The sequence below is a fragment of the Carlito syrichta genome, unplaced genomic scaffold (assembly GCF_000164805.1).
Source record: "Carlito syrichta isolate Samal-C Ts95f unplaced genomic scaffold, Tarsius_syrichta-2.0.1 Scaffold303952, whole genome shotgun sequence".
NCBI classification, from domain to species: Eukaryota; Metazoa; Chordata; class Mammalia; order Primates; family Tarsiidae; genus Carlito; species Carlito syrichta.
Window position 1 is genome coordinate 16,100 of NW_007248048.1, and position 15,438 is coordinate 31,537.

Here is a 15,438-nt window from a genome sequence, read left to right on the forward strand (position 1 = left end):
TGAGACTCCAACTCAAAAAAAAAAAAAAATGATGTCTAAAATGTACTCTTTGTCTATTTCTTGCCATTTTTTTCTTTTTTTCTTTTTTTTTTTGAGTTGGAGTCTCATTCTGTCGCCCAGACGGAGTGCAGTGGCCACTCCTGGCCACCACAGCCTCTACCTGCTGGGCTCTGGTGATCCTTCTACCTCAGCCTTCCAAGTAGTTGGAACTACAGGCACGCGCTACTACACCTGGTTAATTTTTTGAATTATTGTAGAGATGAGGTCTTGCTAAGTTGCCCAGGCGAGTCTCGAACCCGCGCGCTCAGGCAATCCACTCACCTCAGCCTCCCAAAGTGTGGGATTACAGGCTGGCCATTTTTTTCTTTTTGATATTGTGGAATCTGTTCACAGACTTCATACTAGTCGTATTCTGTTTATTCTTTTTTTTTTTTTTTTTTTGAGTTGGAGTCTCACTCTGTCGCCCAGACTGGAGTGCAGTGGCCGCTCCCAGCCACTGCAGCCTTGACCTGCTGGGCTCCAGCGATCCTTCCACCGCAGCCTTCCAAGTAGCTGGAACTACAGGCATGCGCTACCATGCCCGGCTAATTTTTTATTTATTGTAGAGATGAGGTCTTGCCAAGTTGCCCAGGCGGGTCTCGAACCCGTGGGCTCAGCCAATCCACTCACCTCAGCCTCCCAAAGCACGGGATTATAGGCTGAGCCACTGAGCCCGGCTTGTTTATTCTTGAGAGGGAAACATTCTGTTCAGGTCTGAAATTTGTTTTTGGATCCCTCGCTGTGTACCTGAATGTTGTTAGTATCAGCTCTTAGTTATTAAACTGCATATAGGACTGAACCATCTTGACACCTAGCTTAGCTTGAGTGGAATGGTTGAGGCTGGAGAGTAGGCCTTAGGCACTCTGGAGAACTTTGAGCTCCTTGCACTTCCTTTTGTGTTGGTGAAATTATGATACCAGGAGCCTCTGGGTCTCTTTGACCCAGGTGGTAAATGATGGCCTTACCTTTGCTTCCTTCCTGGGGCTGCTGAGCCCCACCCTCTCATATTAAGATTTTTTTTTCTCCTGCTGAGGCAATGTATAACTTTTGGTATCCTAATACCACCCACCTCTGTTTGTTGCCAATCTGCAGGACCTGTCTGACCCATAGCCCACCCTAACTTTTAAGTTCAGGCCCTTTATATGAAGGAGTAATCTCTGTCAGGATGGCTGCTACTATAGGCAGTGGAATTGCAGGAAAGTGTCCCCCTTTAATCTGTTTCCATCTTTATTATATCTTTAATTTCTGTGTCATATAGATAATGCTGTTTTCTAAGTTCCAATACTCAGGCCAATTTTTCCCTGTTACTTGGATTATTTCTGTCAGGATATGGTAGATAGAAGAATTATATGCCTGTCTAGTTGTCTCTTCTTACCCTGATCTCCCCAAAATTTATAGTGCTAGGATATATAACTGTAGGGTATACCAGGTCCCCTCCTCTGAATTCCTTCAGTATGTAATTCCCTTATGGTACTTTTATCAGGCTTTGCTTTGAATAACAGTGTTGTACATTGATATTTTTCTGTATTTTTTAATCTCTGCTCTAATATTCATTATTCCTTTCCTTTTGGTCGTTTTTATTTAGTTTACCCTTCTTATCCCATGTCATTATGGTATACAGTTAGGCTATTGATTTGAGATATTTCTTCTTTTTTAATGTAGGTATTTACAGCAATAAATTTCTCCCCAAGCACTGTTTTTGCTGTATCCCATAAGTTTTGGTATGTTGTGTTTCTTGTTTTTTAAATTCTTACTTTTTTTTTTTGAGTTGGAGTCTCACTCTGTTGCCCAGACTGTAGTGCAGTGGCGTGCTCCCAGCCACCACAGCCTCGACCTGCTGGGCTCCGGTGATCCTTCCGCCTCGGCCTTCTGAGTAGCTGGAACTACAGGGGCATGCTACGACGCCCAGCTAATTTTTTGATTTATTGTAGTGATGAGGTGTCCCCAAGTTGCCCAGGCGGGTCTCGAACCCACGGGCTCAGGCAGTCCAGTCACCTCAGCCTCCCAAAGCGTGGGATTACAGGCTGAGCCTCCGAGCCCGGCTTATTCCTCTTTTTTTTTTTTGAGTTGGAGTCTTGCTCTGTTGCCCAGACTGGAGTGCAGTGGCCGTTCGACCTGCTGGGCTCCGGCGATCCTTCCACCTCAGCCTTCCAAGTAGCTGGAATTACAGGCATGCACTACCACGCCCAGCTGATTTTTTTTTTTTTGATTTATTGTAGAGATGAGGTCTTGCTGCCCAGGCCGGTCTCGAACCCTCGGGCTCAGGCAATCCACTCACCTCAGCCTCCCAAAGGCGCGGGATTACAGGCTGAGCCACCGAGCCCAGTTTATTCCTCTTTTTTTTGAGTAGGAGTCTCACTCTGTTGCTCAGGAAAAAACAGTGGCACACTCAACAGACACCACAGCCTCAGCTTGCTGGGCTCAGGCAGTCTTTCCACCTCAGCCTTCTAAGTAACTGGAACTACAGGCACTCATCATCATGCCTGGCTAATTTTTTGATTTATTGTAGAGACGAGGTTTCACCAAGTTGCCCAGTGTGGTCTCAAATCCCTGGACTCAGGCAATCATCTCACCTCTACCTTCCAAAGTTCTGGGATTACAGGCATGTGCCACTGCACCTGGCTTGTGTTTCCTTTTCTTTTTTTTGAGTTGGAGTCACCCAGACTGGAGTGCAGTGGCCGCTGCTTCCAGCCACCACAGCCTCGACCTGCTGGGCTCTGGCAATCCTTCTGCCTCAGCCTTCCAAGTAGCTGGAACTATAGGCATGCGCTACCACGCCCAGCTCATTTTTATTTATTGTAGAGATGAGGTCTCGCCAAGTTGCCCAGGCGGGTCACGAACCCGCGGGCTCAGGCAATCCTCTCACCTCAGTCTCCCAAAGGCACGGAATTACAGGCTGAGCCACCGAGCCCGACTTTGTGTTTTCATTTTAATTAGTTTCAAAATATTTTCTAGTTTCTCTTGTGATTTCTTCTCTGATCCATTGATTATTTAAGAATATTTTTTAATTTCTACATGTTTGTCATTTTTAAAGCTTTCCTTCCATTATTAGTTTCTAGTTTTATTTCATTGTAGGCAGAAAAATTCTTTGTATTTCAGTCTTTTGGAATGTGTTAAGACTTGTTTTATTGTCTAACATGGTCTGTCCTGGAGACTATCCCATGTGTACTTGATGGGTGTCATGTTCTGTATAAGCATGCCTCTTTTTATTGTGCTTCATAGATACTGCATTTTTTACAATTTGGAGATTTGTGGCAACCCTGCACTGAGGAAGTCTGTCAGTACTATTTTTCCTGTTATATGTGTTCACTTATGTTTCTGTGCTACATTTTGTCAATTCTCACCATATTTCAGACTTTATTATTATTATTATATCTGCTATAATGATCTATGATCAGTAATGTTGGATGATACTGTTGTAATTGTTTTGAGACACCATGAACCACACCCATATAAGATGGCGAAATTAGTCAATAAATGTTATGTTCCGACTGTTCCACCAACTAGCCATTCCCCCCTCTTTTTCCCTCTCCTCAGGTGTCTCTATTACCTGAGAAACAACCATATTGAAATTAGGTTAATCTACAGTGGACTCGTGTTCAAGTGAAAGGAAGAATCATGTGTTTCATACTTGAAATCCAAAGCTAAAAATGTTTAAGCTTAGTGAGGAAAGCATGTCAAAAGCTGAGATAGGCCAAAAGCTAGGCCTCTTGAACTAAGCAGTTAACCAAATTATGAATACAAAAGAAAAGATCTTGAAGGAAATTAAAAGTGCTAATCCAGTGAACACATGAATGATACGAAAGTGAAGTAGCTTTATTGCTGATACGGAGAAAATTTTAGTAAACTGAATAGATCAAACCAGCTACAATGTTCCCTTAAGCCAAAGACTAGTCCAGAACAAGACTCTAACTCTTCATTTCTATGAAGGCTGAAAGAGGTGAGGAGACTGCAGGAGAAAAGTCTGGAGCTAGCAGATGTTGGTTTATGAGATTTAAGGAAAGAGGCTGTCTCCGTAACATAAAAGTGCAAGGTGAAACCTTAAGTGCTGCTGTAGAAGCTGCAACAGGTAAGCAGGAGATCTAACGAAGATCGTTGATGAAGGTGGCTTACCCTAAACAACAGATTTTCAGTGTAGATGGAATAGCCTTATATTGGAAGGAGATGCCATCTAGGACTTTCAAAACTCAAGAGAAATCAATACCTGGCTTCAAAGGACAGGCTGACTTTCTTGTTAGGGGCTAATGCAGCTGGATACTTTATGTTGAAGCCAGTGCTCATTTACCATTCTGAAAATCTTAGAGCCCTTAAGAATTATGCTAAATTTACTCTGCCTGTACTCTCTAGATGGTACAATAAAGCCTGGATGACAACACATCTGTTTAAAGCAGGGTTTGCTGAGTATTTTAAGCCCACTGTTGAGACCTCCTGCTTAGAAAAAGATTCCTTTCAAAATATTACTGCTTATTGGCAATGCACCTGATTAACCAAGAATGCTGATGGGGGTATACAAGGTCATTAGTATTGTTTTCATGCCTACTGATTCTGCAGCCTGTGAATCAAGGAATAATTTCAATTTTCATGTCTTATTAAGAAACACATGATAAAAAGGAGTTTAAGAAATAAAAAAAAGATATAGATTTTGTAAGGCTATAGCTGCCATTGATAGTGATTTCTCTGGTGGATTTCTAGGCAAAGTACAGTGAGAACTTTTTGGAAAAGATTCACCCTTCTAGTTGCCATTAAGAACATTTGTGATTTGTGGAAGGAGATAAAAATAACTCCATTAGCAGAAATTTGGAAGAAGTTGATCATAACCCTTATGGATGACTTTGAAAGAAGTTCAAGTCTTCAATGGAGAAAGTAACTGCAGATGTGATAGAAATAGCAAGGGAACTAGAAAGCTAAGTGGAACCTGAAGATGGAACTCAATTGCTGCAATCTAATGATAAAACTTGGACAGATGAGGAGTTGCTTCCCAAGGATTAGCAAAGAAAGTGGTTTCTTGAAATGAAATCTATTCCTGTGGAAGAAGCTGTGAACATCGTTGAAATGACAACAAAGGATTTAGAATATTACATAAACTTAGTTTATAAAGCAGTGGTAGGGTTTTGAGAGGATTGCCTCCAATTTTGAAAGAAGTTCTATTGTGGGCAGATGCTGTTAAACAGCATTGCATGCTACAGAGAAATCTTTTATGAAAGGAAGAGACAATCAATGTGGCAGATTTTATTGTTGTCTTATTTTAAATATTGTCACAGCCACCCAAACTTTCAGCAACCACCACCCTGATCAGTCATCAGCCACCAACATAGAGGTAAGACCTTCTACCAGCAAAAAGATTTGACTGACTGAAGGCTCAGATAGATTGTAGTTAGCATTTTTTAGCAAGAAAATGTTTTTTAAAGTATTATAGTATGTACATTAAGGTATATATATGATTCTTTTCATGTAATTGCACACTTAATAGACTATAGTATAGTGTAAATATAACTTTTATATGCACTGGGAGTATTTGTGTGGCTCACTTTATTGTGCTGTTTGCTTTTTTGTGGTGTTCTGGGACCAAACCTGCAGTATCTCCAAAATATGTCTGTATATGTCTTTCTATTAGATCTAATTGGTTTATAATGTTGTTCAAGTCTTCTATTTTCTTATCAACCTTCTGTCTGGTTTTTCTACCCATTCTTGAAAGTGGGGTAATGAGATCTCCACCTATTATTGTATAACTGTCTATTTCTCTGTTTAATTCTGTCTACTTTTACTTTATATATTTTGGGATTCTATTTAGGTGTATATATGCTTATAGTTGTTATATCTTCTTGATGGATTGAACCTTTTTAATCAATGTGTAATTCCTTCTTTTTTCCTTGTAATCTTTTTTGACTTAAAATCTATTCTGGTTATAGTGCAAGTCTTTTTTGTTACTCTTTACATGGAATATCTTTTTTCATCCTTATACTTTCAACCTCTTTGTGTCATTGTATCTAAAATGAGTCTCTTAGCCGGGCTTGGTGGCTCGTCTATAATCCCACGCCTTTGGGAGACTGAGGTGAGTGGATTGCCTGAACCCGCAGGTTCGAGACCCACCTGGGCAACTTGGCGAGACTTCATCTCTACAATAAATCAAAAAATTAGCCGGGCTTGGTGGCTCGTGCCTGTAGTTCCAGCTACTTGGAAGGCTGAGGCAGAAGGATCGCCGGAGGCCAGCAGGTGGAGGCTGCAGTGGCTGGGAGCGTGCCACTGGGCGACAGAGTGAGACTCCAACTCAAAAAAATAAAAATAAAAAAATAAAATAAAATGAGTCTCTTGTAGATTACATATAGCCTTATTTTTAATCCATTTACTGGTAAGGAAGGGTTAACTTTACTTTTTAGCTATTGGCTTTCTGTATATCTTATTTTTTTTATTCCTCAATTCTTCATTACTCTCCCCCACCTCCCAGTTTTTAATATTTGGGGAGGCTTTTTTTGTAGTGCACCATTTTGATTCTCTTCTTTTCATGTATGTTTTTAATTATTTTCTTTGTAGTTACTTTGGGGTTTACAATTAATATTTTAAACTTGTAACAACCTAGCATGGTCAGGAGCAGTGGCTCACACCTATAATCCTAGCACTTTGAGAGGCTGAGGCAGGATGTTTGCTTGAATCCAGTAGTTTGAAAACAGCCTTGGCAATATAGTGAGACCTTGTCTCTACAAAAAATAAAAAAAATTTAGCTGGGCATGGTGGCATACTCCTGTAGTTCCAGCTACTCAAAGGCTGAGGAAGAAGGATCCCCTGAGCCCAGGAGGTCTAGGCTACAGTGAGCCACGATTGTGCTGTTGCACTCTAGCCTGGGCGAGAGTAAGACTCCGACTCAAAACAAACAAACAAAAAACCTAGCATGAATAATGCCAACTTAATTTCAGTACAAACACTTCTGTATATCTTCTGTCCGTCTTCATATTGTTATTGTCACAGATTATTGTAGTTATATACTTTGTGTGCTTATTAGCATAGATTTATAATTATTGTTATATGTATTTGTCTTATAAATCATATAGGAAAAGAAGAATTATAACCAAAAGCACGATTATAGTGGCTTTATATTTACCTATGTAGTTACCTTTACCAGTATTCTTTATTTTTTTATGCAGCTTTGAATTTTGGTCTTGTATTCTTTCATCTCAGCCTGACGGACCCCTTTAGTGTTTCTTGTAGGGCAGGTCTACAAGAACATCCTTAGCTTCTATTTATCTAGAAATGTCTTGTTTTCTCCTTCTCCTTTTTTTTAAAAAAAAAAAAAACAGTTTATTTGTGAGAAGAAGAGAAGGAAAAGGGAAGATTCATGGTAGAAAGACCTGATATGGACCAGTTTCTCAAAAAAGAAAAAATGGCTCCTTCATTCTTGAAAGAATAGTTTTGCCAGAAGTAGAATTCTTGGTGTTTGGGTGTATCCTTTTAAGTACTTTACATATATTGTCCTCCTGTCTTCTGGTTTCTATGGTTTCTGATTAGATATTAACTGTTAATTTTATTAAAGATCTCTTTTGTGTGACTAGAAGCTTCTCTCTTGCTGCTTTCAAGATTCTTGCTGCCTTGTCTTTGGCTTTCTACAATTTGACTATAGTAGTCTCAATGTGGATCTCTTTAACTTTATCCTGCTTGGAGTTTGTTAAGCTTCTTGGATGTGTAGATTTATATCTTTTATCAATTTTTGGCAGTTTGTGACCATTATTTTCTTAAATATTCTTTTAACCCCTTTCTGTGCCTCTTCTACTTCTGGGACTCCTATGATGTGTGTGACTGATGGTGTTCCACAGGTGCCTCAGGTTGTGTTCTTTTTTTTTTTTTTTTTTTCTTCTCCTTAGCTGCATAATTTTAATAACCCTTTTCTTTTTAGTTTGTTAATTTTTTTCTTCTGCCTGCTCAAATATGCCTTTGCACTCCCTTATGAATTTTTAATTTCAGCTTATATTAATTTGCTAGGGCTGCCATAACAAAGTACCATAGACTGGGTGGCTTAAAGTTAAACTGGAAATTTTTTTTCTCACAGTTCTATAGGCTAACAGTGCAATATCAAGGTATCAGTAGGTTTGGTTTCTCCGCTTTTTCCCCAGCTCTTCACTTTTCTTTGTTCATGTGCCTTCCTGGTGTCTCTGTTTGTCCAAATTTTATCTTATAAGGACACCAGTCATATCATGTTAGGGCCCATTAAAATGACCTCTACTTAGTCATCTCCTGGAGCCCCTATTTCCAAATACATTCAAACTCTGGGTATTAGGGCTTCAGCGTATAAACTGAGGAGCATTGAGGGTGATATCCTTCAACCCATAACACAGCTGTTACACTTTTTAGCTCTGGATTTTCTTTTGGTTTCTTTTTATAATTTCTCTCTCTCTATTGGCATTGTTCTCCTGATTTTCTTTAGGTTTTTATTCATAGTTGTCTTTAGTTCTTTGGGCATATTTAAAACAGTTGATTTAACATCTGTGACTAGTAATTCTAATGTCTGAGTTTTCTCAGGGACAGTTTCTAATTATTTTTCCTATGAATGTGCCATCTATTCCTTTTTCTATGCATGCTTCAAATTTTTTTGTTGAGCACTGGACATTTTAAGTATTATATTGTGATAATTCTGGAAATCAGATTCTCCTCCTCCTTGGGAATTGCTTTTGTTATTCGTTGAGGCTATAGTTGTCTCTGTCATGACTTTTCTAAACAATTTTGCAAAGTCTGGCTTCCTTGTAGTATGTAGTCACTGAAAATTTCTTTTTTGTTATATGTATAGCCAGCCTGTGACCTGACATTTCATTAAGTGACTGGATCTGGGGTGTGTGTGTGTGTGTGTGTGTGTGTGTGTGTGTGTGTCTGTGTTCTTAAATCTCATGATAGATGCCACCAGGGAAACCACTGCTGCCTGAGGGGTCCAAAACAAAGCTGTGTGAGTCTGCAGACTGGCCAAAATGCACACCTCTACATTTTTGGAGGACAAGGTTCTTACCACCCTGGTATCAGCCAGCTCTCTAGGAATACAGACCGACTTCCTGCAAGCTGTAGCAGGGCTAAGGTTTACCCATGCTGCTCTCTTCTGAGGTTTAGCAGTCTCTCCCTTCATCCAACACTCTTTTGATTGCTGTAAGTGTCTGATCAACTTCCGGAGATCTAAAATCACTTTTCCAGCTCTTTGGTTGTATCGGTGGAGGGACCAACCCATGGAGCTTCCTGCTCCACCATTTTCTATAACCTCGCTTATGGCATTTATTTTTGTATAACTGTTTTTATATTCTTATTCTCTGTGACCTAGAATTCCACAACAGATACTTGAGCTTTATGAAAAAAAGTGAACTATTCAACAAATGCTGTTAGAAAAATATGCTAGCCATTTTGGAGGAAAAACAACTGAGTCCTGACCTTATTCTTCATGCCAAAATAAACTTTATGTATTTAAGGTTTACATGATTTGATTTTTTTTAAATGGTACCAAGACAAAAACTGTAGTATTTCTTTTCATTTTTACTTTCAAAAATAACTTTGGAGTTGAGAATGCCCTTCTATGTTTGACACAAAACCCTGGAGTCATGAAAGCAAAGAATGGTTATTTTACAAAAATTTAGTTGTCGCAAAATATCTATAAAGCCAGCTAACTGAATTATGACAAAATCTACAAATCAATAAGATTAATCATTAAATTTATTTGAACCAAGGATATGACTGACCATACCTTTTAGGTAGTTTGGTAATATATATCAGAATGTTAAATGCACAGCCCTTTGACCCAGCAATTCCATTGTTGGAAGTTATTCTATAGATATTTCTAAAGGTATGCCAAGGTAGTTATGCAGAGATATCCATTGTAGCATTGCTTGTAATTTCAAAACCCCAGCCAAATGAAATTCTATAAGAAGAGAATTGCTTAAATTATGATACATCCATATAATAGGAAGCTATGTGTCCATTAAACAGAATGAGTTAGCAGCTCTCTTTGTGCTAATACGGGAAGATCTCCAAGATATATTAAGTGACAAAAGCTAAGTGTAGAATAAAATGTAGGTAATGAACCCATTTGAGTAGGAATTCTTAAAGGATATATACGATTTATTCTGATATATGCACAGAGAGGTTTCTAGAAATATATACAGAAGTTTAATGGTGATTTCCTTTGGGGGAGACTAGAAATAAATGATGGAGTTTTTTTACACTTTTCTATACATTTTTTTTACATGTGCATGTATTATCCTCCCCCACCCCCTTTTTCAGATATCTAAAAACAACATTCTACAGTGTTGAGATCTAGCAGAGAATCTGTTCACCCAGGTGTAGTTCTCAGAATTTATACTTCTAGTCTTTTCATTTATATAGTCTCCTTTTCCTCTTGAAATTACACATACCTGAATCATTTATTTCATGGTCTATTTTTGTTTTGCACTAATCTGGCATTTGGGCATCTTCAAAGAAGCAGAGTAATCATATGATAGGAAAAATAGGCTTTGGAATCACACAGTCTGTTCGGGTTGTCTGGTTCTTTTATGTCACTCTTAGAAAACTTGGTATTTAGGAGTGTTTGGATATAGTCTTAGAGTAGGGTAACAAATAGCAGTGATAAATCATTTGAGTGTTTTGAGTTTTTTGTTTGTTTGTTTTTGAGTTAGGGTCTCACTCAGTCCAAGGCTGGAGTACGGTGGCATGATCACAGCTCACTGCACCTTCTACCATTTGTACTCAGGTGATTCTTCCACCTCAGCCTACTGAGTAGAACTGGACTACAGATGCACACCACCATGCCTGACTAATTTTTTTATTTTTTGTAGAGACAGGATCTCACTGTGTTGCCCAGGCTGGTCTAGAACTCCTGGGCTCAACCTCCCAAAGTGCTGGATTACAGACATGAGCCACCGCTTCTGGCCTTTTGTGTTTTTTAGTGTTTTAATTTGCTACAGATTTATGGGGCATGGACAAGATCTCTAGCAGAGCTCATCTTGAGTGCTGTTATTAGGAATTGTCTCTAATTCTTGACTTACCCCACAGAATATATTTACGGTAGCAATACAGGCAATCCCTTGCTCTTTGTTATAACTTTATCTTCTGATTGGATACATTCAGTAGCAGGGACAGTATTTATTATCCTCTTCAGTCTATCACTTGATAGTTTGGAGATCACCAGACAGAAAGAATACTCATTTTGCAGTTTCATCCTGCTTTACATCATTAGAAGTTCTTAAAGGGGTAAAATTCAGACAGCAGTCAGAGACAGCAACTGTGTCCCTTTGGTGCTGAAAGACCAAAGGCACAATTGTCCTGGCCCTACAACTGTGGTCTCCTTTCCCCTTACTCCTTCACTGGACTCTAGTCTAATGGTCTCCTTTCAGTTCCTTACAAAGGCCAAATGCATTCTTGCCTCAGAGCCTTTGCATATGCTTTTCCTGCTTCACATAATTCTGTTCTCCCTCCCTTACTTAACACAGCTTATAGAATGTGAGTTGAATCTCATCATTTTGAGCTGGTGGTGGCATATGTCTTGTACTCCCATGCTCGGGAGACAGAGATGGAAGGATCACTTGAACCCAGGAATTCAAGACTCTAGTGAACTATGATGATGCCTGTGAATGGCCACGCCACTCCAGCCTGGGCAACATAGCAAGACCCTGTCACTTAAAAGTCATTTTGACCTATCATGTTTATTTTAACTAGAAATATTTACAGTACAAAGTATTTACAATACTTTGTTTTACTTAGGTGATTTGTGTGTATTACAAATCCAGTCACTGTGGGTTCTATTCTCTTACCCACAGACAGAGAGGCAAAATCCAGAGTTCCATGAAGAGTGCTGGTAGTTCTTGCTTTGGCATACTCATACCTGCAAACCTTGCTCAGGGACTTTATGGAACTTTGAAACTTATCTTAGTTGTCTTAATGATGGAGAAGGGGTTACAATAAGTTTTTCTTTGGGTTAGAATTAGTGCTAATTTTTCTTTCTCTTATAGCACTGAACAAGATTTGTGATGAAATGGAGCCTGGAACAAACTCTTTTCGAGTAGAATTTCCTGATTTTTCCAGTACCATTCTGCAGAAACTGAACCAGCAGCGCCAGCAAGGACAATTATGTGACGTCTCCATTGTTGTCCAAGGCCACATTTTCCGGGCACACAAAGCTGTTCTTGCTGCCAGTTCACCCTACTTTTGTGACCAGGTACTCCTGAAAAACAGCAGAAGAATTGTTTTGCCTGATGTGATGAACCCAAGAGTGTTTGAAAACATTCTCCTATCTAGTTATACAGGACGCCTAGTAATGCCTGCTCCAGAAATTGTTAGTTACTTGACAGCAGCAAGTTTCCTCCAGATGTGGCATGTGGTAGACAAATGCACTGAGGTTTTAGAGGGAAACCCTACTGTTCTTTGTCAGAAGCTAAACCATGGCAGTGACCACCAATCTCCAAGCAGCAGTAGTTATAATGGCCTGGTAGAGAGCTTTGAGCTGGGCTCAGGGAGTCATACTGATTTCCCCAAAGCCCAGGAACTGAGGGATGGTGAGAATGAAGAGGAGAGCACCAAAGATGAGCTGTCATCTCAGCTCACTGAGCACGAATACCTGCCCAGCAACTCATCCACAGAGCATGACCGACTGAGTACTGAAATGGCGAGCCAGGATGGGGAGGAGGGGGCTAGCGACAGCGCCGAGTTCCATTACACCCGGCCCATGTACAGCAAACCCAGCATAATGGCTCACAAACGCTGGATCCATGTGAAGCCTGAGCGCTTAGAGCAGGCCTGTGAAGGCATGGATGTGCATGCAGCCTACGATGAGCATCAGGTCACTGAGTCTATCAATACTATGCAGACAGAGCACTCAGTCCAGCCTTCAGGAGTGGAGGAGGACTTTCACATAGGGGAAAAAAAAGTGGAAGCAGAGTTTGATGAACAGGCTGATGAAAGCAATTATGATGAGCAAGTGGATTTCTATGGCTCTTCCATGGAAGAGTTTTCTGGAGAGAGGTCAGATGGAAATCTCATTGGGCATAGACAGGAGGCTGCCCTAGCAGCAGGCTACAATGAGAATATTGAAATGGTAACAGGGATTAAAGAAGAAGCTTCCCACTTAGGATTCTCAGCCACTGACAAACTGTATCCTTGTCAGTGTGGGAAAAGTTTCACTCATAAGAGTCAGCGAGATCGACACATGAGCATGCACCTCGGTCTCCGGCCTTATGGCTGTGGTGTTTGTGGTAAGAAATTCAAAATGAAACACCATCTCGTGGGCCACATGAAAATTCACACAGGCATAAAGCCGTATGAGTGTAATATCTGTGCAAAGAGGTTTATGTGGAGGGACAGTTTCCACCGGCATGTGACTTCTTGTACCAAGTCCTATGAAGCTGCAAAGGCTGAGCAGAATACAACTGAGGCTAACTAAAAATAGGATCTGGCCCTTGAGTGGCATGCACAAAAATAAACTATGGTAATTAATGCAAATCTGGGCACAGATGATGCGTGCTACTTGCTATTATGAGAGAAGCTTAAAAAAAAGGAAGATATTTCTGAAAGACCAGCTCTAAGTAGGCCAATTAAAAAATCTAATTCCTCAAATTTGTGTGTTCCAGTTCTGGCCTGGAATGGGTAATGGTGGTAAGTTAACCTCCTGCCCAGTTCAGTAAAAGTTCAGGCCAGTTGTAATTAAGACAGGTGGACTTAGACACCTGCACTTGGAACTGGCCTCCAACGCACTAGTTCCATTTCAGGTGGCAACAGTTTTTGCACTCATTATTATGAGGTCATGCTGAAATTTTTTTTTGCTCTACTATATAGATACTTAGGTAATGTGGATTTGTTTTGGTAGCTGCTTCACTGAATGAAATGCTACTTATATAAAAGCTACAAATATTGTGATTCCTAGGATGAGAAATTGATTAACAGACCTCTGATGTCTGGTTTTTTTCTAAAGGGTATTTTAACTAAAACTTTGGAGTTGCTAAGAGGGTGACATTCTAAGCATGAAACAATAAACGATACAAACTTCAGTTTCTGTAAGATGCCACTACTGTCACAAGGTGTTTCAGACTCTTGGTATGGCAACATTTTATATTTTAGTACTAAGGTTGAGTTTAATTCTCTAGGATGCCTGAGATAGGTGTTTCTAATTGGTTTTCTTTCCCAAATCCTGTTTGCTTAATTGTAGCATCCACGCAGTGGAATTTACTCAGCAGTTAGTAGATACCTACGCTGTGACTCTGACCAGGTACCGTTGGTTGCTGCAGCTGTTGCTCTGTCTTAGATTATGCTGCTTCACAAAGAGGGCAGTCAATGACCACAGTTAGTGGGAAGGAGCCAAAAGTCATGACTAAGTTACCTGTGAACTTTGGGAGTTAATAGAGTGCTGCAGTGACACTTGTCAGAGTGAGAGTTGCAGAGAGAAGCAGAATTTTGTGAGTGGCAGGTTATACTTGAAGGGAGCAAACTGCCCCCCAAAAAAAGAGTCTTGAAAATACACTGCTGGGGTTATGCTCTTTAGAAGGTATGCTGAGCTAATACTGCCAGTTCTTCATGAGGACTTGAATGTGTTTTATAAGGGGAAAGGAGTCCTAATTTTAGCAAAGTAGTCACAGATTTATGCTCCCAAATTATAGATAAAGCTTCTTAAATTTACAAGTCCACAAAGCTTTGCCTACCAAAAACCAAGAAAAGCAGCTATTCTGAGACCTTTTCTATGAATCAGTCAGATGTTTAGACTAAAAAGAAAGCATATATTCAGAATGCTTTTACGCTATATAATGTACCTGAGGTTATAACCAGGGTAGGACAGGGTGCTTACTGATATGTCATCTTTTCTGTCAACGTACTGGTCTATTATATTTTTTCCTTAAAATATAAATGTTTTTTTCTTTGATTTGGGGTGAAATTTTGTTTTAAAAGTTTGGCTTAGCTCTAATGTGATAGACATTGCTGGCAATGGCCTCTGATTCTCAAGCTCCTAATACCAAGGTGTTTACTTACTGAACATTGTCTGGAAAGGGGAAAGAAAATATTTACCAGTTAACTCTTGTAATCAAGATTACAAACAGGGATTTATTCACAAACACTGTATCATTCTCGATATATAAAAAAGCACTTTGTATTTAAGATTTTATTATAAATAAATAAATATATATATATTGTTTTTTTAAACCTAGAAACTAGATATTACCTCTTGGTTGTTTGCCACATTAATATTCTCTTAGTGTTGAAACTTCACCAGTTAATAGTCCTTTCTCTGTGTACCTGACAGAAGTATATAAAGGTGACTGTACAATCCAGCTCAGTTGCCTTCTCCATTTCTCATGAGTTTTAGGTATAATCCTAGTCATTATGTGTGAGGAGGAATTGTTTTATGACACCTACTAATTTCAGTACTAAGGAATTGAATCCATTTTGTTCTGCCAGAAG

At 39.6% G+C, this 15,438-nt stretch overlaps 1 protein-coding gene across 2 annotated transcripts in view; it reads left to right on the forward strand.

The window, feature by feature from the left end:
- The window catches only part of ZBTB43 (zinc finger and BTB domain containing 43), a 28,572-nt gene extending 13,642 nt beyond the window's left edge, over positions 1-14,930 (forward strand). For both annotated transcript variants that reach the window (XM_008059215.2, XM_021712969.1), the window contains exon 2: positions 12,006-14,930. In XM_008059215.2, the coding sequence (XP_008057406.1) occupies positions 12,029-13,432 (1,404 nt within the window). In that variant the 5' untranslated portion in view covers positions 12,006-12,028 and the 3' untranslated portion in view covers positions 13,433-14,930. The remainder of the gene's footprint in view (positions 1-12,005) is intronic.
- Positions 14,931-15,438: the final 508 nt, after the last annotated feature.